The sequence below is a fragment of the Trichomycterus rosablanca genome, chromosome 13, assembly GCF_030014385.1.
Source record: "Trichomycterus rosablanca isolate fTriRos1 chromosome 13, fTriRos1.hap1, whole genome shotgun sequence".
NCBI classification, from domain to species: domain Eukaryota; kingdom Metazoa; phylum Chordata; class Actinopteri; order Siluriformes; family Trichomycteridae; genus Trichomycterus; species Trichomycterus rosablanca.
Genome location: NC_086000.1, coordinates 18411828 through 18437386, shown reverse-complemented (window position 1 = coordinate 18437386; position 25559 = coordinate 18411828). Strand labels below are relative to the sequence as shown.

The 25559-nt window shown below is 37.3% G+C and overlaps 1 protein-coding gene across 1 annotated transcript; it reads right to left on the bottom strand.

The window, feature by feature from the left end:
* Window positions 1-542: 542 nt before the first annotated feature.
* On the bottom strand, window positions 543-24583 carry ezra (ezrin a). The gene is made up of 13 exons (XM_063007015.1): window positions 24471-24583; window positions 17978-18061; window positions 17181-17276; window positions 16187-16461; window positions 14590-14673; window positions 14363-14509; window positions 13177-13273; window positions 12553-12716; window positions 11433-11563; window positions 6535-6695; window positions 6262-6354; window positions 5845-6099; window positions 543-2880 (listed from the first exon to the last, which is right to left on the bottom strand). Exons 1-13 carry the CDS (start codon window positions 24480-24482, stop codon window positions 2716-2718), a joined length of 1764 nt encoding a protein of 587 aa, XP_062863085.1. The 5' UTR covers window positions 24483-24583; the 3' UTR covers window positions 543-2715.
* Window positions 24584-25559: the final 976 nt, after the last annotated feature.

Below are 25559 nucleotides of genomic sequence, written 5' to 3'. Positions count from 1 at the left end.
GATCTAGTTCTCTAAGAGAACTGTCTTTTAAATTAAGATTTGGTGTTAAGCTAAAATAAATATTAAAACATTTAAACCTGGTTGATACAGAAATCTAGCTTTAAAGGCTTTGCTTCAGGGATGCATCAGTAATACAGATGTGCTGTTAAGGTAAATAATAAATAAAGTTAAGAAACAAATAAATAATGTTTCTAATTCATATTGTATGTCTGGTAGTTAGGGTATAATGGGGTAAAAGTGCCCCACCCACTAGTGAAATGTTCATTTTTAGCTTATTTATACATCCAAATTAAATTTACATTTAATAATCTTTGACATTTTACACACAAACATATAACATACATTATGTATTTAGTTAAATAAAAAAATTAACTAAAAACATTACCAGGGGAAATTTATTCATCCACTTACAAAAGGCACAAAAAGTATTTGGAATAGTACTTATAATACTATTTTTGACTTACTTGAATTGAATGAATCCATAAATGCACACTGAATTAAAAAAAAGGACAGTTACCGTAATAAAAACATGGGAAAAAATCTAGGATTTTATATATTTATTTATTTCATTTATTTATTGCAGACAAACTTTTTGAACCACTGTTATATCTTGTGATCTCTCATCTTTAAGGCTTATAAACATGCTGTCAGAAAACAATTTGTAAAAAGAAGTAGTTCAAAACTGAGCCCTTGTTGAAAGCTTATTGTTGTTGTGCAGGAGTCCTGCTAGAGGGTACTACTGTAATTAATTCATTTGAATATTTTTATCTGTATCAATTTAGTTTTATAGGAATTAGTTTTGTTTTGTCGAGGCATATATCAGGGCTATGTTATAAAACAATATGTAATGCTTTGAGTATTCATTTTGAAATGGAAGAAACCTTACACAACCATAAACTGTCTTGGAGTTGGCTGTCTGGCCAAATTGGACATCTAGACAAGGGTCACAATGAGGTAGGTCGAGAAAAAAATGGGTTCAATTCCCAGGTGGAGTTGGTGTCCTTTCTGTGTGGATTGTGCATGTTCTCCCTGAGTCTCCTCAGGATGCTCCGGTTTCCTCCCACAAGTCCAAATACATGCAGTCAGGCTAATTGGAGATACTAAAACTGCCCTAAGTGTGAATGTGTGTGTGTGTTTGCCCTGTGATAAAATGGCGACCTGCCTGGAGTGTTTCATACCTTTCGTCCAGTAAATCGTACCCAATGTGATCCTAACTAGGATGAAGCATTGTAAAACAGACAATGAATTTCTTTGTTAAATTTGACATTTTTTGAGACAGTGAAATGGCAATATTAAATCGTCTGCTTGTTTCATTAGAGCAGCTACCACAAAGAGTAGTCTGTTTGTATTACACAAACATAAGAAACAAAATTACCACTGGAGTGTAAATGTCTTGTAGGATTATACAAACACAAACATTATAAGCATTTCTAGACAGAAAACACCGAGTTAATTACAGGGATTTTTTAGGAATTGGCGAATGGAACATTTATTTCCACTGGAACTCAAGATGATACACAGTTGTCGTAAATGCACCAGTATTGACCCAGCATATATTTAAACATGATATGGTTTCCAGGTGTAATAAGTTGTTGTCTAGCAACATAATTAGTGATGTGGTGGGTGAGTAGATAATGGCCTCTCATACAACAATCCGGCTTTTAACTGCACTCCATACAGCTAACAGAGGAACAACAGTAGCTATAAATTAGTCACTGATTTACCACAGCAACAACTGTAATTTTATCAGCCATGACTTGGATTGTTTCTTTTTCTTTAGAAATGATTGGGTTTTATCACAGAACATTTTGACTGAAGTTCTTTACCTGTGTAAAATGGGTATATCAGACATAATACATATTGTGGTTCTTTATTTCGTATTTAATAATAAACTATATTTGGTCCACAGATATCAAGCAGCACACCTCCACTTAGTACATTAATCTGTATAAAGGGTAAAGTGAATGGCATGTTAAACTCAGATTCAAATCAACACCATCATGGCATTTCAGGAATCAAACAAAAAATACAATTTATATTATTATTATAATATATATACTATGTCAATAACCTAAATCTAATAATGCAGCACTTCATTAAAAGATTAACAAAAAAAAATTATGTAGTAAAAAAGGAAAAGAGCTCTGTAAAGAACCAAGACCAAAAACATGAAAAAAATGTTTTTCTTGTTTTTTGTTCTTTTTATTCTGCAGTGTATTCTTAGATAAAAGTATACGTATAGTCTCTTCAGACTCTAGGTGGCAGAAATCAGCATTATTCTTAAAAGAGAACCTGGACACTGGCTACTTTTAATTTGTTGGTTTTACATGTCTATGGCACAATTAGTATAAATACAATCTTGGCTAACGTTACGATTTTAAGTCAAAAGTTTATAATGTGTTTAATGAATGTAGTATTCAAGTAAATGTAGTGGAAAAACATTTATATTTATAGTGAACATACTGATTAGTTATAGTTCAGTGGGCCAGGGCTCCAAACTAGAACCGGAGCTTTTTTTGGATCTAAAATTCTCCTCCTTTACCCATTACAACTGCACCCTTGAGCAAGGAATACAAAAAAAATACAAACACAAGCCTGTCCAATGAACCAACCATGATTAAATAACAGTAAGAAAGACTAAATAACAGGTACAGCAAACTGCTCGTGACAGGGTGTTTTGTTTTGGTTGAGGTGATTTAGAGATGTTTTTAGTCTCTACAAGGCTTCAAACTCATCTATTCTCTGCTTGGTGTTGCCCATGCGGATCTGGCGCAGGGTCTTGTACTTGTCTCTTCCGGCACGCATGTTTTCCATGTGCAAAATGTCGTTCTGCGTCTTCTTGGTATCATCCCGTGCGTCAGCCAGCTCGGAGCTCAGGGCCTGCAGAATATTTTTCCAAGGTTATTTACCTGTGTACATTTACGGGTGTAGCTAAATGTACTGCTTAGCTGCGGTCACACCAGTTTTTTGTATATAAAATGTGTGATAAATGTTTAAATAGACTGAGCGATCATGAGCTAGCCGATTAACTACAGTATATGTCCCTGTGGAAGCCACAAGGCTGGAATTATACTTGATATGTTAGAGCAGCATTTATTCCACTAGTTCATCGTGAATCGGGTTTGTTTGTTTTTTGGTTTTCTTTCTAATTTCCATAGATAGTTTATAGATTTCCACAAAACATGTTTAGTTTCACAAATATGTTTTTAGGCACTGTTAATAATGTAAAGCCTAAATAATTGGACAATAGAACATTTACATTAATACAGACCTTCACAAAGGGCCGATTGTAACATATCTTGCTGTGATTGCAGTCTGCCTTTTAAGTCTTGGACAATCTGTTGTTTTTCTTGGAGGCTAAATTCTGTGTTTGGTTTAAAAATGCCAAATTTATACTGTATATTTATAAGGTATATCTACATTTATATTGTACTCCTTTACCACAGACACAGCCCCATAACACGAGAGACGTACCGGTTTTTCTTCTTAAAACACAAACTTGTATTTGCATTTTGGGATTATTTGTAAAGATTTCTCAACATCACTTGTTGAAAAACCGCCTCAGTTAAACACTGTAGAAACACTGATATCTAGTGGTGGGATGCAGTCACTTTGCGGGTCACAAAATCGGGAGATGCAGTTTATGTAAGATTTTACAGTGTATTTTTAGACAATCATACGTCTTTTAAGCTCTTGCGAGCCACATAAAATGACGTGGCAGGCCTGATTTGGTCCACGGGCCTTAAGTTTAACACGTGCACTATATGGACAAAAGTATTGGGTCACTCCTTCTAATTTTTTAATTCATGTGTTAACGTGCAATAAATAAATTATATAAAGGTAACAATATGCTTCCAACTGTGAAGCAACAGTTTAGAGAAGACCTTTTCTTTTTCTAAGAAACTCCAGCAACCAACACAGACATACTTCAAAGTCTTGTGAGAAGCCTCTTTAGAAGAGTGGCTGTTGTTATAGCTAAAAAGAGAGGTCACTATTTTAATACCAATTGTTTTTAAAATATGATGTTTAACAATCTCTTGGTCACATGTCCAAAAACTTTTGGCCATGTAATGTAATTCAGTCCCCAAAATGAATTTTTTAAATAAAACCAAAATCATTTTTACATTGTACAAAACCATAGCATCTTAGCTAAATGTTAAGATGACAAAATAGCAATGCTTCCATTATAGTGACCATTTCCATTGTATACTATTCAAACACTACACTAAGGTTGTGGTGTGACCACAGCTAGGACAATGTGCTATTTAAAAAGTGATTGAGCTGTGTACAGTGGGGCCAAAAAGTATTTAGTCAGCCACTGATTGCGCAGGTTCTCCTACTTAGAAAGATGAGAGAGGTCTGTAATTTTCATCATAGGTACACTTCAACTATGAGAGACAAAATGAGAAAAAAAAAAATCCAGGAAATCACATTGTAGGATTTTTAAAGAATTTATTTGTAAATTATGGTGGAAAATAAGTATTTGGTCAATAACAAAAGTTTAACTCAATACTTTGTAACATAACCTTTGTTGGCAATGACAGAGGTCAAATGTTTCCTGTAAGTCTTCACCAGGTTTGCACACACTGTAGCTGGTATTTTGGCCCATTCCTCCATGCAGATCTCCTCTAGAGCAGTGATGTCTTGGGGCTGTCGCTGGGCAACACGGACTCCACAAATTTTCTATGGGGTTGAGGTCTGGAGACAGGCTAGGCCACTCTAGGACCTTGAAATGCTTTTTACGGAGCCACTCCTTCGTTGTCCGAGTGGTGTGTTTGGGATCATTGTCATGCTGGAAGACCGAGCCACGTTCCATCTTCAATGCTCTCACTGATGGAAGGAGGTTTTGGCTTAAAATCTCACGATACATGGCCCTGTTCATTCTTCCCTTAACACGGATCAGTCGTCCTGTCCCCTTTGCAGAAAAACAGCCCCAAAGCATGATGTTTCCACCCCCATGCTTCACAGTAGGTATGGTGTTCTTGGGTTCTTCTTCTTCCTCCAAACACGACGAGTTGAGTTTTTACCAAAAAGTTCCATTTTTTGATGATATTCTCCCAATCCTCTTCTGGATCATCCATATGCTCTCTGGCAAACATCAGACGGGCCTGGACATGTACTGGCTTAAGCAGGGGGACACGTCTGGCACTGCAGGATTTGAGTCTCTCTCGGTGTAGTGTGTATACTGATGGTAGCCTTTGTTACTTTGGTCCCAGCTCTCTGCAGGTCATTCATCAGGTCCCTCCGTGTAGTTCTGGGATTTTTGCTCACCATTCTCATGATCATTTTGTCCCCACGGGATGAGATCTTGACCCCAAGGGAGATTATCAATGGTCTTGTATGTCTTCCATTTTCTTACAATTGCTCCCACAGTTGATTTATTCACACCAACCTGCTTGCCTATTGTAGATTCACTCTTCCCAGCCTGGTGCAGGTCTACAATTTTCTTCCTGGTGTCCCTCGACAGCTCTTTGGTCTTGGCCATGGTTGAGTTTGGAGTCTGACTGTTTGAGGCTGTGGACAGGTGTCTTTTATACAGATAACGAGGTCAAACAGGTGCCATTAATACAGGTAACGAGTGGAGGACAGAAGAGCTTCTTAAAGTTACAGGTCTGTATTGACCAAATACTTATTTTCCACCATAATTTACAAGTAAATTCTTTAAAAATCCAACAATGTGATTTCCTGGATTTTTTTTTCTCATTTTGTCTCTCATAGTTGAAGTGTACCTATGATGAAAATTACAGACCTCTCTCATCTTTCTAAGTAGGAGAACCTGCACAATCAGTGGCTGACTAAATACTTTTTGGCCCCACTGTATATGTCAGCATCTTTATAGCTTACCATGAGCTGTCTCTGCACGCGCTCATTCTTCTCGGTCTCTGTGAGGCGGTCCTCCTCGTTGCGGTTATTCCGGATGCCCTCAACCATTAAATCAGTGCTGTAATATCTGGTCTTTTCATAGTGGTCATCTGGCTCCGGCTCATCCAATTGACCGTCGTCTCCTATGAGCATTGGTGGAGGCGGTGCTGGGGTCATGGTTGCCATCAAAGTCAACTCTTCACGAGCCTTCATAAGATCATCCTGTGCCTCCCTAGCCTAAGAACACCAACCACAGGGTAAAAAGATTAACAGCAATGCCAATGTAAATACCGTACATTCAAAAAAGCATAATCATCTCAATGGCTGTCCAATAAAAACACAAACTGTCATCTGAAGGTATGAATGTCACATGCCGATGATAATAAAAGTCATAATTACCCTGTTCTGCCACTGGTTGGCCTCTTGCTCTTTCACTTTCTGGGCGTTCTCCAGGAGGGAGATCTTAGCAGTGTACTCAGCAAGTTCTGCAGCCTTTAAAAGACAATAAAAAGAAGGATCAAAGAACTGCAACTCATGCCCGGATGTAATCTGAAAGATTAGTGGTCAGCCTGTTGCTTTTATATACTATCAGGTTTAGGGTGAGGATAATAAAAACACTTTCTTTACTTAGCCTGAAAACATTTTATAATTGTTCTTATTTTCAGTGCTCACCAGCTGTTCCTGGTTCTTCATCTGGTCCTCAGACTGTCTGGCCAGCTCTTCTTTAGCCAACAGAGCTGCCTGTCTCTCCGACTCCAGACGAGCAGCCTCTTGTTCCACCTTTCGCCTTTCCTCCTCCAGCCGCATGGCCCTGTCGAGCTGCGACTGCAGATCTGTGCAATGCACCAATTCAACCAGCAGGGGTCAGCAGTTAGTTTATAACAGACCAGTAATTCAGTAACTTCTCAACACGTATACAATATACTGTCAAAAGTTGTAGAACGTGAGTTTACTGGACATCCCATTCAAAGACCAAATTTAACAGCCTTCACACTTCTCTAAAGGCTTTCTACAAGACTTTGGAGTGTGTATGTTGGAATTTGTGCTCATTAGTTAAGAGTAACTTTGTGCCACACACTACAATTTTTCTACCAAAGTTGCTTTGTAGATGGGGGTACAGTCACAATAGTATAGGAAAGGGCTTTGCTCTAATTGTCAATAATACATTTGTGTCATATTATTTATTTGATAAGATTAACTTTATTCGCCGCTCAAGTGGCACAGTGATAAAGTACGCTAGCTCACCAGAGTTGGGGTTTCGATTACATCGTATCGAACCTCAGCTCTGCCTCTCTGACTAGGCTGGGCGGCAGTATGAACAACGATTGGCTGTTGTTCAGGGTTAGGGGTAAAAAAGTCGGATTATAGGTCCTCATAACTGGTGCGACTGAGGCCCCTACTGGCTGACTGATGGCGCCTGCACAGGGCTGAGGAATAATGCTGATGGGGGTGTGGCCCTCCGTACACAGTGCCTGTCAAGTATATGAACTCGACTCGTGCAGGTGAAAAATGCACTATCTGTACTGACTGTGCGTACTGGAGGGGGCGCATGTCAGTTGCGAGGCGTCCTCAGTCAGCGGTGAAGGGTCGAATCAGTATAGAGGACGCATTCAGGGTAATTGGACACGACTAGACTGGGGGATAAAAATGTATTGATTTTATTCACCTGTGAGTAGTGGGTGTGTCTGAAACACCTAAACTTAATTGTTAAGAGGGACATCCACATACTTCAGTCCATATAGTGCATTTATCAGGAGGTCAGGTGTATGAGGTTAGCTGTAGTGGTTGAACAGTGCTACATCCATTCTGGTACCAAGTGGATGTTTCTCCATAGACTTACATTTAAAATTATTAGTTTTAGAAATTAGAGAATTTGTCCGAATGCCATTTCTGTTGAATTTATTGCAATAAATATTTTCTTTTATGTTAACATATAATTTTGATTTTGATTGATTTAATTTATTGATCCCCGAAGGAAAATTACGGTGTAGCAGCAGCAATTACAATTATTACAAACATCAAACAAACATCACACAACGACATTACAGTGGGGTAGGAAAGAATAAGAATTAAGATATAAAATCTACAAAATATATAAAAAAGAAAATAGAATATAATAATTAAAAAAAATAATAAGAATATAAAACATCTAACAGAACAAAAAATAAAAACTGAAAAAACGGGGGCGTAGAGGTGCAGTTACATAAATTGTGCAATTAAAGCTATAAAAATATAAATGTAAAATATAAATATAAATAAATATAAAGCAGTAAAAACTGCTTATTGTTTCTTAGTCACATGATGTAATTTAATAGCTTTCTTACAGCAAAGGTCACATGAGATTGAGCACTGTGGTCACTAGTTGTTTCGTCAGAAATTATTCCACATGAAAGAAACACGACAATGCTTTTAAACTTTTTTTAAGGAATAATGCAGCAATGAACAAGCCTAATTAAACTGGCTATTACTAACCACTTCCTCCCTGCTCTTGTAACCATGTAATGTTTACACATAAAAAAAAACAATATGCTAACTGCAATATATATACAGTGTATCACAAAAGTGAGTACACCCCTCACATTTCTGCAAATATTTTATTATATCTTTTCATGGGACAACACTATAGAAATAAAACTTGGATATAACTTAGAGTAGTCAGTGTACAACTTGTATAGCAGTGTAGATTTACTGTCTTCTGAAAATAACACACAGCCACATAGCCATTAATGTCTAAATGGCTGGCAACATAAGTGAGTACACCCCACAGTGAACATGTCCAAATTGTGCCCAAAGTGTCAATATTTTGTGTGATGATGTTAGACACCTCCACCTTCCACTTGAGGATGCGCCACAGGTGCTCAATTAGGTTTAGTCCATCACCTTTACCTTCAGCTTTCTCAGCAAGGCAGTTGTCATCTTGGAGGTTGTGTTTGGGGTTGTTATCCTGTTGAAATAGTTTTCAGTTTTCGAAGGGAGGGGATCATGCTCTGTTTCAGAATGTCACAGTACATGTTGCAATTCATGTTTCCCTTAATGAACTGCAGCTCCCCAGTGCCAGCAACACTCATGCAGCCCAAGACCATGATGCTACCACCACCATGCTTGACTGTAGGCAAGATACAGTTGTCTTGGTACTTCTCACCAGGGCGCCGCCACACATGCTGGACACCATCTGAGCCAAACAAGTTTATCTTGGTCTCGTCAGACCACAGGGCATTCCAGTAATCCTTGTTCTTGGACTGCTTGTCTTCAGCAAACTGTTTGCAGGCTTTCTTGTGCATCAGCTTCCTTCTGGGATGACGACCATGCAGACCGAGTTGATGCAGTGTGCGGCGTATGGTCTGAGCACTGACAGGCTGACCTCCCACGTCTTCAACCTCTGCAGCAATGCTGGCAGCACTCATGTGTCTATTTTTTAAAGCCAACTTCTGGATATGACGCCGAACACGTGGACTCAACTTCTTTGGTCGACCCTGGCAAAGCCTGTTCCGAGTGGAACCTGTCCTGGAAAACCGCTGTATGACCTTGGCCACCATGCTGTAGCTCAGTTTCAGGGTGTTAGCAATCTTCTTATAGCCCAGGCCATCTTTGTGGAGAGCAACAATTCTATTTCTCACATCCTCAGAGAGTTCTTTGCCATGAGGTGCCATGTTGAATATCCAGTGGCCAGTATGAGAGAATTGTACCCAAAACACCAAATTTAACAGCCCTGCTCCCCATTTACACCTGGGACCTTGACACATGACACCAGGGAGGGACAACGACACATTTGGGCACAATTTGGACATGTTCACTGTGGGGTGTACTCACTTATGTTGCCAGCTATTTAGACATTAATGGCTGTGTGTTGAGTTATTTTCAGAAGACAGTAAATCTACACTGCTATACAAGCTGTACACTGACTACTCTAAATTATATCCAAGTTTCATGTCTATAGTGTTGTCCCATGAAAAGATATAATGAAATATTTGCAGAAATGTGAGGGGTGTACTCACTTTTGTGATACACTGTATATATTGATTGGTTGATATTGATATAGATATAGAGATAGATAGCAGAAGATCATGATTTTCCCACAACCACTGTTTTAAATAGTAGCTATTTTTTAGCAGAGGAGTTTGCCATGTTTTTATTTGTAATTAGGTAGGGTGTTAGTGCATGCCTGTAGGGTGACTAACAACCGTGATGTATTCAAGCCAAACTGGCTTTGCGTTTATTTATTATTTAAATGCAGTTTTCTTGTCATATGATACACATGATTTAATGTAATTTCATTTTCATCGAGGTCGGGTCAGGGTCGTGGCGGGACTGATTCCACAAACACTGGGTGCAAGGCAGGAATTCCATAGACAGGGCGCCAATTTGTCGCAGGGCTTCGGTCAACCCCTAGACATGTCTGTGTAGACACCTGGTCAATCGATAGCACCTCTGAGATTCAAACCCAGATCTCAGCGGTGGTGGACCAGCAGAATAGACCTGCTCTCAATTTCTTTAAAAATGTAATTACATTTTTATATATATAATCCAATTCTGTTTAATAATTTAAAAATTTTTTATTATCATGTTTTACCACTGCTTTATCCTGGTCAGGGTTGCAGTGGGTGTGGCTACCCCGGAATCACCTGGTGCAATGCAGTAATACACCCCGGACAGGACACATTCCATTGCAGGGCCTTGCTCATAAACCCCCCCCCCCTTCTTAGACCCAGCCAGTTACGTCTGTATGTAGATGTCTGACCAGCTGAAAGCACCTCTGGGGATTTAAACCCTGGATCCCAGTGATAGTGGGCCAAATAAAAGTATAAATAAAAGTGCTTTTACAGTATTTAGTCCTTCCATATATCACACCCACTAGCTTTTCCTTGTCATGACTGCTGCCAAGGATACAGGCTAACATATGCTTAAGGCAAAACACATGAAGCCAGCCACTGCTTATAAAGTGTCATATGGCAGCTAAACATGCTTTGAGGTCCTGTTTTGTATACATGTGCTTAAACATTCCTGCAATTGCTTAGCATTCATTTGATTGACAGGAGAAACCAGAAATGCTGTCTCTCCCACCCTATGAGCTGGACTGGTTATGCTATGATCAACTCACAGCCATGAATGGATTTAGTTTCAGAATTCAAACTCGCATTCACCTACTGGCAAGGTTAACTGTTTTTAAATGGTTTCCAGCATTTCAATTCCACAGAAAATATTTGGTTGGTCAAAACTAAGAAAGGCTTTTAAAACGATTTATATTGTTAAGTTTCAGCATGTGGACTGTTAAGCATATGTTTTTATTAGGCTCATTTTAAAAGGTACAATATGTCTTTGCATGATTATTTCTGTAACAATTTACACGTTTCTTTGAGCTCATTGCTACCTCTCCACAAATGGACTGTAAAAGGTTTATTCAGATTTACAAAATGCTACAGCAAACTAGCAATCTAGCAGCTTATGTTATTATATAGCTTTTCTATAATTAGTGTGGACACAAAAACATTCATTGGTAGTCCAGTCAGAATTAGTACAGGTTTTTATGATTTGTAAAAACACAACATGAGTCGAAACAAAAGGGCTGTTACCTTTCTCGGCTTTCTTGGCCTTCTCCTCAAACTGGTAGAGCCTCATCATCATTTCTTTCTTCTCTCTCTCCATCTGCTCCTTCTCCTTCTCGATATTTTCTCTCTTCTTTTTCTCATCCTGAAGTACGGCTCTGTAAAAATGCAATTATTTTGAACTAAAAATTTCACTTTTGCAAAAGCACTAGTGCATACACAAGACTTTTTTTTGCATTTTTTTTTCCAATTTTCCTCCCAATCTAGTTGTATCTGATTTCCCGATTGCATTATGCTTCCTCTCTACCGGTGTTGATCTCCATCCTGGTAGAGGAGAGCCGAGACTGACACACGCCCCCTCCGACACGTGTGCATTAGCCGACTGCATCTTTTCACCAGCACGAGGCAAGTTCATAGGTGGATCAGTAAAGACGAGACTGCTGTTCCATATACAAACCCCAGCAGACCAAATCAACATATCCTAGAAACCTTTTTATTATTGCACTTTGTTGCTAATTTTGCTGAACAGAATACAGCTACAGTATTCAGATTATTCAGAATTCAGATACTTTAAAGGGAACGATGTTCAGAATCTAGTTACCTAAAATAATTGTTTTTCAATACCTTTTTTAATAAATATGTATGTACTATTTGATGCTAGCCCACTTCTGCTGAGATACATGATTCAAATCTCAGCTGTGCAACCGGCCAGTCGCGTCTGCATGGACATGAGCTATGTGGCTAACATCCAAGGTGGGGGGATGACGCAAACAGCCTAGCTAGTGGAAGGTGTACGTATTACTTATGATCCCAAGCCCGGATAAAAATAAAAGGGTTGTGTCAGGAAGGGCATGCAGCATAAAAACTGCCAAATCTGGTATGAATTTTAAAAGAGGTTGACAAATTGCATCCACAACCCAGGGCACTGTTTATAGGTGATGCCACACCTGGCTATAATGCGGGTGTACAACAAATATTGTGGACAGATGAAATATTACCTTATTAAGGAAAGAAGTTAGTTTGGTTAGCAACTTAAGTAAGACATTAGATGATATATTATAATAAAATATGGTACTCAATATAATCAAAATCATGTATATCAGATGTTTAATGCTTAGGTTGAAATTATAAAATAACAAAGCCAGACCTTTCCATCAGCTTATGGTGTTTCTCCTCTTTGGCCTGGGCCTTCATCTGCTGCACCTCAATGGTGTCTGGCTTTCTGCGAGTCATGTACAGCTCATGGTTCCCCATGCACTGCAGCAGGATGCGCTTGTTAATGCGCAGCCGAGGAGAATAGAACACAAAGTCCTGAGGAGGTAGCACAGAACAACAGCTTTATATCTGATATAAGTAAGAGGATGGATCAAAAAGTTCTGTTAGACTAATAAAAAACAAGGTGGAGGAAAGGCCTTTATGGAGGCCTGGTGATTAAACCTGTCTGATAAACTTTAACCATATTATTTATATGAATAATTAATCATTAATCATGGAGTAATTTCAGTCAGCCATTGTATGTTGCCTACATCCAATGATGAAAGATCTGCTTTAGGACGCTAGGATTATGACACCCAACACCGCAGCCTTGAAGCACTGAAACAACTAGATATGTGACGACAACTAGTAAAGGTGTGGCTTACCTTCAAAAAATCATGTTACTAAAAATAGACCCTGCCGCATATAAGGCGTGTTTCTGACATTGTTAAACATAAAACCTTCCAGTGATGTATGAATCATCACTTGCATGTAAAAAAAAGGATGTAGGACTTACTGGGGACTTTTTGTCAATAGGCTTGATGACAAACTTCTTGTCATTGAATGATATGTTCCTGATTTCACTCCATGGGAATCCAATCTTTGGTGTCAATCTGTGCAGCAAAAAAAAAGATACAAGGTTACTTATAAGTGGGGCTTCGTTGGTAAAAGGGTTATTGGCTCACATTGGCAACACACCACTTATCTTGTAAAATCAGCACTCCCCCCATACCCTATTATTAGTTTATATTGTTTTAAAACATAATCATTTGTCTTTATCTGTAGAATTTAATGAACATCAACAGCATTATGTATTTGTGTCCTGAACAAAATAATTGCCTAGGCAATCCCGTGCAGCGGTCTAAAACGCTTGTAGTGTTAAAACTCATGAGTACAAATCAGCAGAGCCACCGACCTGGCCAGGCGTACACACAAACGCAATTGGCTGTCTTTGAGGGAGGGAAGGACTGGTACGGGCGCTTGCACTAGTGAGCTTAGCCTGGCTCTCTGTATGTGACGTGGTACAGTACGTGATTTGTCAGATTGGGGGATGTGCAAGCGGCAGCGGATTCACAATTGAGAATTGAAATCGACTAGACTGGGAGATAAATAGCTTAATAGTATCCAGTCTTTGGTTGACATGTGTTTTCATGCAAGATTTGTTTAGATAAGAAGTAATGCTGGGCTGTAATGCCACAGTGATATTTGATTTAATAATAAAGAACACATTAGAGATTTTTAAGATATCTAACTGTTTTTAGCTGAAACTAAACTAAACCACCACCTAAATTGACTTCTCTCTCTCATGTTTTCTCCTTTGCCACACCACCAACACACATGCATTTAAACATAAGTGACAGGCAATTAGAATGCATCCTTGTGCTGAATGGTTGAATCAATCCTGTAACGGGGTAATTTTTTCTCTGTAAGATCAACATAAAATATTTAATGTTTTTGAATATTGACGAATGCCCAGTTCTCCTTATGTGAAAGAAATAAAAGACTAAACAAATGTGGTCATATTAACCTGACACACAGACCATCAGTGTCTAAATCTACTCTAGGGGTCACTGACTCAACAGACATTCACTGCTGTTACACTGACCCAGTACCTTCCCGTTTCCAAAGTCAGGTGCTGTCGATGACCACTGGGTCAATGATTCCACTGGCAAAATAAAGTCACATGATCATAAAACGCTTACCTGTCATTTTTCTCATAAATGTTGAGTCCGAGAGCGTCCACACCCAGCCACAGCTCTGTTCCTTTTTTGTTCTTGATGTCAAAATAGTTGACACCATACATCTCCAGATCCTGTGCAATTTTTAAGTACTCCAACATAGCGTCCTCCCTGCAAACCATGAACAAACTTTTATTTATCTTTTTCTCCCTCCATGCAGTGTGTAACCAGGGTGTAAAAATGAAACTCACTTTAGCATGCCACTGTGCTCCTCGTGCCAAACCTGGATCCTGTCCTCCCACTGTTCTTTGGAGAGATTGTGCTGTTCAAACACTCTGTGAAAAAAACAAGCAGGCTGGATTTGTATAATGAACAAGTAAACTAGTTGGTAAATTGGCAAGTTTGAGCTGCCTTTAATTGTATGACACCAGTTCTTTTGGACCCCCTTTATAAATTAAAAGTTGAATGAATAAATAAATGATGAGAAAAGAATAATAAAAGCGCCTACCTAAAGCTCGCCTTTTGGCTAATGCACTTTAAAAAAAAATAAACTGGAGCTCCCCAAATCTCCCAAGCATATCCTTTAATAATTTTTTGCATAGATCTTAAAATAGCTATACGGTTGCCAAATTTGGTTTGCATCCTCAACCTAGCGCTCCGTTTTATAAAGGTTCAGACAGTGAACCAAAACATCATGTAGACATAATCCAGAATACAGTGGTACCTTGTAACTCAACGTCCCCTAAACTCAAAATCTTTGAAACTCAACGCCCTTCACCGAGAAATTTGTACCCTTAAACTCAACATTTCCCTTAAACTCAACGTGTGTGCGACTGCTGCTTTGCTCAGCGCTCGGCTTGAGTGGTGCGGTAAAACGTCATGTGAACATGAGACGAATCTGCATTTGTGCGAAACAACCGCCAGATTTACTCAGAAAGCTCCACATGTATCTGTGTTCAGCTGGATTTTCACTTTTAAACTTAAAAAATATCATAATCAATAATAAAATAATAAGAAAATAATAATAAGAAAATAATGTAACTTAATGTATTAAAAGAATGACATAGAAACACATAATCTCTCTTAATTATTACAGCTTATTTGTTCTCTCCACTAATTAAGATGCATAAGAAAACAATAAAGAAGTAAAGGCAAAGTGCAGGTTTTATTGTATTTTTGATTGATTTTTAACAGTTTTTTAACTGTATTTCAGTGTTTTTTTATATTATACTTGAGTTATTTTTAGTGTATAAGTGTCAAAAACAACCACATTATTTTACATTAGTCTAAAATCTATGCAGTTCCACGGGACTATGGAATGCATTAACAGGTTTCCCATACATCTTTATGGGAAAAAAATACCTTGAAACTCAATGTCTTTAATACTCAACGCCAGTCCTAGAATCAATTGACATTGAGTTTCAAGGTACCACTGTATATTGTTACACCAAGTCTGTTACACCATTTTCCTTAGGATCTTGATTAGCAACACAGATAATGCAATAATAGTAAGACCTAAGAATAATAATAACATTGCTGTTGTGTACCTGTATTAGCAGGTGGAATTATGTTAATAGATAAAATGTATGTGTGGGCACATATTGAATATTAAAACCCCCTACCTTGCAACTAGGGAAATGTGTAAAAAGTATTTCATATGATAAACAGTATCATAATAAACAATACATGATGTGTTCGATACAGATTTGCACATAAAACGCATGTGAGTATGACCGAGATTAAGAAAAAAATTTAAAACTGTAGTATTGGGAGTGATTAAAGCATGTGGCCGGATGAGTGATGCTTGTAAATTAAAAAAAAAGGGAAATGTAATGTTTCTCTACTGACCTTTTGGGTAACATGCGCTCAGTTGTGAGATAGCCAGTGTTGTGCTTTTCTTGGGTGAAATCACCATACTTGGCCTGCACAGCGTAGGAGGCTAGCAGCACGGCTGTCTCTGGGGGACAGTAGACACTGTCATTCAAGATGTCTTCCTTTACCTGCAGGAAAAAGAGCTTGCGTGTGATGTCTTGGATCAGCTCGTTGTCCACATCCTCGGGGTAGTACTTAGCCCGGAACATAAACTGCAAGGGGGTCTCTCGCTTTACATCCTGGGATAAAACCTAAGGAAACATAAGAGATCACCAATGTAACATATGTAAGAGATTATCTCTGCAGTTCATGGTCGTTTTATGTATATATATTGGGGCACATTGTGTGATTAATGCAAATGAGGCTAATTAAACATGATCACGCAACATTACAAGATATTGCTTAAAATATGTAGATATGTTTCTGATTAGAGTATCAGAAACTATGCAGTAGTAAGACAGCTTGCTGTTGGCTTGTGATAAAATGCTGTGTCCTATATCGCATACTGTGTACTACAAAGTGTCAAAAATATTAGCAATAAATTGTTAAAGCACTAATTTGACATACTGTTCGAAATATTTATGTGGTGTGGTGCAGTATGCAGCCAAAATAATAATAAACTGGAGCACTTCATCCATAAATACATTTTATTAAAAAAATACATCAATAAATCTTGATTTTTTACTGGTGAGTTTAGTTTAAGGACCAGTATCCTGGGAACAGTCACCATCACTGAGATTGTTGGTTAGCCAATGACTGTGCTTAATTTGTGCACAACAGAAACAGCTTACTTCTTAGGTCACATGATCATGTAACTAGAGATCTAAATAGACATTTAAGGCTAAGGCTTTGTTTCGCATTTAAAGGTTTCATCTGTGACAAACACTAAGTGAAATGCAGTGAAGGACCGGTAATTTGATATGCATATTCAGTAGACATCAAACACAGGCAATAATAAAAATAAATATACCTTTTTCTCCAGTTTCAGCCAGGTAAGGTATCCCTTGCTGTCGGTGTACTGCAGCCCGAAGTACCACACCTCACGCAGGCCCACTGTTTTGACCACCTAAAGACAGAGGAACACTTTAGCCTGCCTGTACACACTCTCCACTCTACCAAAATCCAGACCAAATTGGATTCTAACAAATGCATCAAATATGGCTGGATGTTAATATCCTAAGCTGGTGACCTCTTATGGGAGTTGTTTTAGTGGTTGCAAAACACCCAAAAGGGAGTTTTCAGCGCTGCCCAGTATTGACAGTATAATCAATAAATTCAAGTCATATTTCATGAACAGCTATCAAGAGTGGAACTACCCATTCTTCTGTAGCTTTGCCTTATCAGATTCACCAATGCCACCCGCCCAAAGGCTGTATATCATGTGACATATAATGCCATAAACTAGACATCGCCAGGAGTTACTGAACAATATTTGTAGGAATGATTTACTACCTTCATACAAGTAAACTAACCACTGACAACAATAAGTAACCATGTTTTTTCTGTCCACTTTTTTTCTTTTTTCACCTTTTTATCTGCATTTCAAAACCTCCTACCCTCTCTGTTGCACGTTTACTTGACAAGGCTGTTCAGCTTGTAATTAAAACTGTGACAAATAGCCTGCATAGAATGGAATTTACAGTGTGAATGCAACATGGAGGCAATAAGATAGGTGGTCATTCCACACATGCCTTTCAACTTAAGTCAATAAGCTCACAAATATCTGCCTCAGTGTTTAGATCTGACACCGGGCCAACTCAGGCTTACCTGCTCAAAAAGTTGTTTGCCTGTGGTGACTGACTGGATGGCAAACTCCAGCTCAGCGTCCACTGTAGTGACGCGGACATTGACCTGGGGAAAAGCAAACATATTAAAAGATCCTAACCAAATGAAGCCTGGCATTAATTACTATATGTAAGCCAGTTTGAATGAATGCCCTTACTAAGCCATTATACTGAGCCAGGCTTTTTCACTACAGGTAAAAATGTACTGTTTGTCAGTGTAGATTGGTGGGGAATATACAAATAGTCACTTCACAAGACATTAAGAATTTCCAGGAAAAACAATGACACCTGCTTAATATGGCTGACATCAAAGCTACATTAAAGTTAGTATTGGTTAGTCCCAAAAGTTTTCTCATTTTAAACATCAGTATGAATGTACTAGGTGGCAGGAAAGCATTTTTAACTGACAATACATGACTTTATTACACCTTGTAGATCCCTTAATAGACTTTTCTTTAAAAGAATTTTAATTCTAAGCTAGAAAAGGTGGGCCAATAAATGTTTTGGTTTTGTGACCAGCCTTTCCTTACTCTTAAACTGTATAGCATGGCTTTTGGTTTTCATAAATTAAATTAATGATACTTGAGCAAAAATAAATATAAACAGCTTTAAATGATTTCATTTGCAGAGAGCCTCAATACTTAGACTGCCCAGCACTAAACACTGGTGAATCATCAAAGACGTAGAATCAGGAAAAAAACATTTTAAAAAACACAATGTGATGTCTTTGTTTTTCGATTTCTGTTTGCCACATATGTTCTAATTTTTTCTGTGATGGAATACATACCTCAAATATATATCTCTTTGCTTTATGTATGTAAAAATTTCAATAAAAATGTGAGTTAAAAAAAAAAAAAAAAAAAATGTGTCTTGCAATGCTAACTCTCTAGAGTCAAAAATATTCAGAAGTGTAAGTCAAAAATGGCAACACACATGTATCTGGACTTTTTGGATAACCTGCACAAACTTAGACAGGGTTGATTTTATTTTGTCTTTTGTCAGGTACTATTGCACATCAAGCTCAAAGACACTGAATTGCTTTAAATAAAAAACGCTGACTTTTTAACTTATGTTGCACAATGGTTCAAAGTGGTCCATCTTTACAGCCCTGAAGTGTGATCATAAAGAAGTTGTGTAACTTTGGTAATGCTGTTGAACCCCTGTCAAGGTTCACTGGACTGGCATAAAAGTCTTAAGCAGCACATTTTCATTTGGAATGAACAATTATTATAGCAAGTATTAATCATGTAACATTGTATACAAATGTTTCAGATCACCAGTGGTCTAGAAGGAATAGGAATTTTCAGATGTTACATTTCAGTGTTGTGTAGAGTGCATTTATGAACTGAACTGATCTGAATCAAAAACCTATTCTTTACAAATATTAAATAATTATTTCGGGAAGAGCAGTGGTCTAATACACTAGCCCACCTTCAGGTTGAAATCTCACTGGTGCTATCAGTAGGCCAGGCATCTAAACAGACATGGTTGTCTATGTCTGGGGGGTGGCCAAATCCCTGCAATGGAGTGGAACACTGTCCAGCGCACTCCCTGCCCAGCACCTGGTGGAACCAGACCCACTACCACCCTGACTAGGATCAAGTGACTGATAAAATTAAATAACATTAAATACTCCACAGGGCATCATACACCCACTTATTTATTCATTTACTATAATTGAGATATAATTTATGGCATTGGAATGTTTTAGGGAAGTGGGAGAAGCATAGATGGAACAGTAAAGACAAATATTTAGAACTAAAAACACTGACAAACACTACAAACTTACTTAAATGAAGCTGAAATTAAAAAAAAAAAGTTAGACTTGTGAATTTTAAAACTAATAAAAACAAATTAAAACTAAATTAACCTTTTGGTTGAATGTGTACAGCATATAGGCACACGAAAACACATTCATGTTTAAAATATCAAATCTAAATCTCCAAGGTCAACAATAAGAAATATAATTAATAATCTTAATTATATTGTACCAATGTCCATTATTCAATCTTGAACTATTTATCAGAGCTAAACATTTTATCTGGTTATAGGAATATCCCAGTTCTCAGCAGGGGTCAGTATGACTACTATGAAGTGACTTTCTTCTTATTCTGAAGAACTACTTTTTCCCACAAAGCACAAGTCACTGTGTACATAATACTCTCCTCAAATCATTTCCACAGCATGTTTGCTCCTAACACAGGGACTTTTGTTCCTGTTTGTGATTGTGCTTTAGGTGATAGAGTATCTTTGGAATCTGAAACCTTTAACTCTACAGCTCAATGGTATTGCCTCCAAAGGGAACAGGAAGAAATTATAGTAGCTTTTATTCTTCTACCTTGAGCAAACAGTGTTAATATTATAAATACCTTATAATATACTACACTATACTATTATTTACTGCATAGTTATGTTTTTGTGATATGGTTTAAAAACATAACATTCTAAAAGTTATTTTCAGATGTTTAAGTTATGTATTTCAGTTTCAATTTCAGTAGTGGTGAGAGTTCTTGTAGTATCTGGTCTTAAGAAAGGAATTTATGAATACACACAGCACAATGAAGAACATCTATGAAACAACCAACTTGGGGTATTAATGGTCTATGAATAAAAATACTTTAGTATTTTAGCAGTAGTACAAAAGTTTTTTTGGTATATTTAAGAAACTGACATTAAATGTTTTTCCTAACACAATAAAATAAATGTCTTATATAAAATGTCTTTCACTTTTGCTTTGAATTCATTTTGGATGGTGTCAGAATTTTAAAGGTATGCAGCTGCATTATTTAAACCAGATCATCTCAGTATCTAAGATATGTCCTAAGAGACTACTGCAAAAATTACCACAGACAACCCTTGATTAAAACATGACAAGAAAATCGTTTTGAAGGTTAAAGTCAATGATAATGTGACATCACACCCTGGCATTCAAAATGTGTGCCACAGATAATCTGTGTTTAGATAATATTTTACTTTAGTATTCATTAAACCTGAATATTGTGTCAAGACCCATCATCATCTGAGTCTAGTTAATCTGTAAAGCTACATTTTAATGCCATGTTAAATATATACCCAACAATAAGTATCTGCTTAGGTCTTACATTTAGTGTAATTTCAAACTGCTGCTTAGTGTGCACTATAACTTACATTTCTTAGTACAAGATCACTTAAGCCTTACTGATACACTGTCAGGGCAACAGTCATAAAACAGCAATTTATCTCACTTTTACAGCTTGAAGATGTTGATAATTATGGCACATAATCATCACATTTTAACAATACCTTAGACAAAGCATTTTTAATCTGATCAGCACAGATTACTGCACAGCATTCTACTGAAGAACTGTTAAACTTGTGTTGATGGCTTTTCACATAAGATAATGGGGCAACATAGACTTAAATATTTAATCTAGTGACAAAAATGCCATTTTACAATATTAGTAATAATACAGCAATAAGCTGTAATAACTTGTAATATTACAGAACTAATAATTGACTGTGAACATGATTAGTACTTAAAAAACTTCCAACTATGTCAACATGGCAGGCTTAAATTACAAACTATTACATGTGTTTTATAAATAGAAAGAAACTTCAAGTTTTTATTATTTTTTTTAGATTATACTTCATTTATTTTATGTACAAATGAAATACCTGTATTTTTTAAAGCAAACGTTACTTGTATTTGTTCAAATTAATTTTTTTCCAAAACTCCATTTTAACAAAGAATATTTAATTAGTTATTGGCAGTAAGCTGTAGCCTAGTGGTTAAGGTACTGGACTAGTAACCAGAAGGTCACTGGTTCAAGCCCCACCACTGCCAGGTTGCCCTTAACCCTCAATTGCTCAGACTGTATACTGTAACTGTAAGTCACTTTGGATAAAGGCGTCTGCTAAATGTAAAATTATTACTAAGAAAATGTTAATTATTTACTATGTATATAGGTAGACTGTGAAGCTAAAATAGCTAAAGCTAATTACACAGCTAATACTGTGTAATTGTATATATCTGGGCCACAATTTCTAGTAGCCAAACCCGAATTGAAGATGAAGAGTCCATATTAGTCAGTAACCAAATTGGCAACTTCAAAATACACCAAAAATGACAATATTTAACCCTGGTCAAAACTGCATAGTGTAACTACAAACACAACTGCTACTAAAAAGTGTTGCCAATGGCTAATCATGTAGGCTTTTGTCGCGGTGTTTTACTAACAAATTAGCCACATCTAGATTATAAAACATTTAGAGTTCTTTAAAACGTACTTATTCTCTCCTTAATTTGCACCTTAAGTATATATGGAACGTTTTTATTATTTTTTTTTTTTTTATCTTTAAAAAGACACTACAATCTTGACAAGTACCTTACCATTTACTTGTTCCTTAAAACCCTCAGATCAGATTATTTTCCATAAAACCCTTAGATCAGATTATTTCAGAAATATTTAAAAATTATAAAATTGGGGATGTATAGTTTGTACAACTTAATAATGGGTTATAGAAATAATACAGCAGGTAGTGATGCATAGATTTTATATACACATAAAATCAAAGTCAAAAAAGTAAATCCCAAAAGAATAAAAAAAAAAAAAAATAGGAGCAGAAAAAAAAAAACTGAAATGAGGTCCGTGTACCTTTGGTAATTCGTTTTTCATCTCAAATCCCAAAGTTGAAAAACAAGAAAACGGGTCGTTTTTTGTTTTTCGTTTCAAAAACTAATAATGAAAAACGGGGAAACGGGGCGTTATTCGTGTTTCGTTTTAAGATCAAAAATTAAATAACAAATAAGCAGAAATTGAAAAACGGGTCGTATTTTAATTTTCCAAAATCAACATTTTTTATCAGTTCAATCAGAAATAAAAGAGCGAGCGCGTGCACGTGCTGAGGTGCGTGTACACGCTTCATATAAAGTGTAAATCAGGTACAAGTGTTGAGAAGACGGAGCAAAAAGTCATAATAACGTTACACCGCGTCCCCTGTTCTGACTTTTGTGTCTGCTGTACTTTTTCCTGCCCTTGTAATTCACACAATAACTATTTATCCTAAAAAAATAGGGGGCTATTCTAAGAAAAAAGAATGCTGCATTATTTTTTACGTTATTATTATTATTATTATTACCGTATAGGACTCAATTCTGTAATACAGGCATAACTAATCGTACATGTCACATAGTGGTGGTAAATTCGGTTCATTTTATGGACTCGGGTTAGTCTGAGTCACTCAGTAATGTGATTCGGTTCACTTGAGTCACTTGTACTGACATCTTGATTGAGATTGATTTACTGCATGAAAATGCATCCAGATCTCACTTGTCTTCCATGAACTCAGAGCCAGGGCCAATCAGAGGACTCATAGGATCCGGGTTCATTGAGATCTCGGACTCGTGATTCCTGATTCAGTACGAAGATTCGAATCCTTAACCGAGGCGATTCAATATTTCTTGTTCTCGGCCAATAAACATCCAAAAATTAATAAAATTGCACGAACTAACTCTGCAGTAAACAAGGAGCAACAACAATCAAATATATTTCACAAAGTTATTTGGTAAATAAGAAGCAGAACGCTGATTTTAAAAAAGCATTAGATGTTGTAATAGTTTCACCGTGACATGTACGATTAGTTCTGCCTGTAGTACAGTATTGAGTTCTATACGGTAATATAACAGGGGACGCGGTGTAACGTTATTATGACTTTTTGCTCCGTCTTCTCAACACTTGTACCTGATTTACACTTTATATGAAGCGTGTACACGCACCTCAGCACGTGCACGCGCTCGCACTTTTATTTCTGGTTGAACTGATGAAAAATGTTGATTTTGGAAAATTAAAATACGACCCGTTTTTCAATTTCTGCTTATTTGTTATTTGATTTTTGATCTTAAAACGAAAAACGAATAACGCCCCGTTTTCCCATTTTTCAGTATCGGTTTTTAAACGAAAAACGAATAACGCCCCGTTTTCTTGTTTTTCAACTTTGGGATTTGAGATGAAAAACGAATTACCAAAGGTACACGGACCAAATGAGTTCACGTTTGATTATATCATTTGTATGAACATAAAAGGTGTGTTTTCAGTGTTCGGGCGGATCCGGAATAAATAAAGGTAAAATGGCTTCGTTAGGACTTCGTGGTACATGGATTCTCTCAGCTAGGATTTCACTTCAAACTTCCGCATAACTCACTCACTTACTCGCTCAAAAATGACTCTTATTTCAGTCTATTAACTAAGAACTCGTTAACTGAATTTCAACAGATATTACTTATTATGGTGTGATAGGTAGCCTTAAGTATTTGGACACTGGTGTTAGCCTCGTGAGTACTTGTGTTGTGTAAATAATAAGAGAAAATAAGAGATTTATTATGTCACAGTAGCATACGGTTACTGACAGGTGTTGTCGCAATTCCCTAAATGTTCCATCTTCGTTTTTTAAAACTAGACTAATATGGTAAGTAAGCAGTAGGAAAGATAAGAACTTACTGGTTTGGGCATGGCTGGAGCTGTCGTTGCTGTCCTGTTTGTTCGATGTGGGAATGACTATAGTACAGGTGAATGGCACTGAGGCAGGTCTAGTTGTTCTTCCTTGAGCGTGTGTGTGTGTGAGGTGAGGAGCGCTGCCTCGGGTTGAGGTTCAGTTCTGACTCATTGTCAATAGATGGTGTCAGAGCCTCGCCCCGATAATGGCCACGATAAAGCCCGAGCGCCTTCTAAGTTACAGAGTGCCAAAGCCTCACTTTAACACGCAATTAGCGACTTTAGCAGCGCCTTAAAATGCGACTTTTGTTCCCTGACCGAGTTAAAAGTGGAAAAGAGAACATGCCAGTCAGTCTCCTGAAAGCAACCGACATTAAAGCGCTTGAATAGCCAGTATGACGGTGCTGGACTGAAATGGGCGGAGAGCAACAAGTGCACACTGAACAGGTGTTTCTAGTTCCTGCTAATGTTGTTTCACTAAACATGAACGACTAACACACAGGTACAGGGTGTCAGAAACAGCTCTGTTGTAGCTTTACACTTTCACAACTGTGCTGTTTTACATCGATTTACATTTTACAGTTCTGTTCAGGGTGTGTACTAAACTCCGTCGAACTGTGTCCACGGAAATCCACCCAGAATGACTACTTTACACAAACCGGGCGTGGTAGTATCGTTCCAGTTTTCATAATTGCTGCAGGTCACAGTGTGGTATGCACCTTTCCTCACTGCTGTACTCAACATTTCTCTCAGGAGGGACTACATTCTCTCATACTGCATTTGCCTTACCTGAGATTACTAAAAATCTTATCAAATCTGATCATATTTGACTTTTACAATAGGTGTTTACTTCTACTTTATATAATTTAATTAAAATATTGAATTCTGTAAATATGTTGTTTAGTTTTTTTCATTTGTTACTTCTCACATTTGAATTTTTATACCATGTAAATAAATCTAACAATTCAGTAAAACTAAACTAGTTTTAGTTTTTTAAAAACAGATGGTCATTTCACTGATCAAAAGCCACAGGGAGATCACCCCTTATTTGACTCTTATTTCAAACGTAATGCTTTTTATGTGTATTATATTATA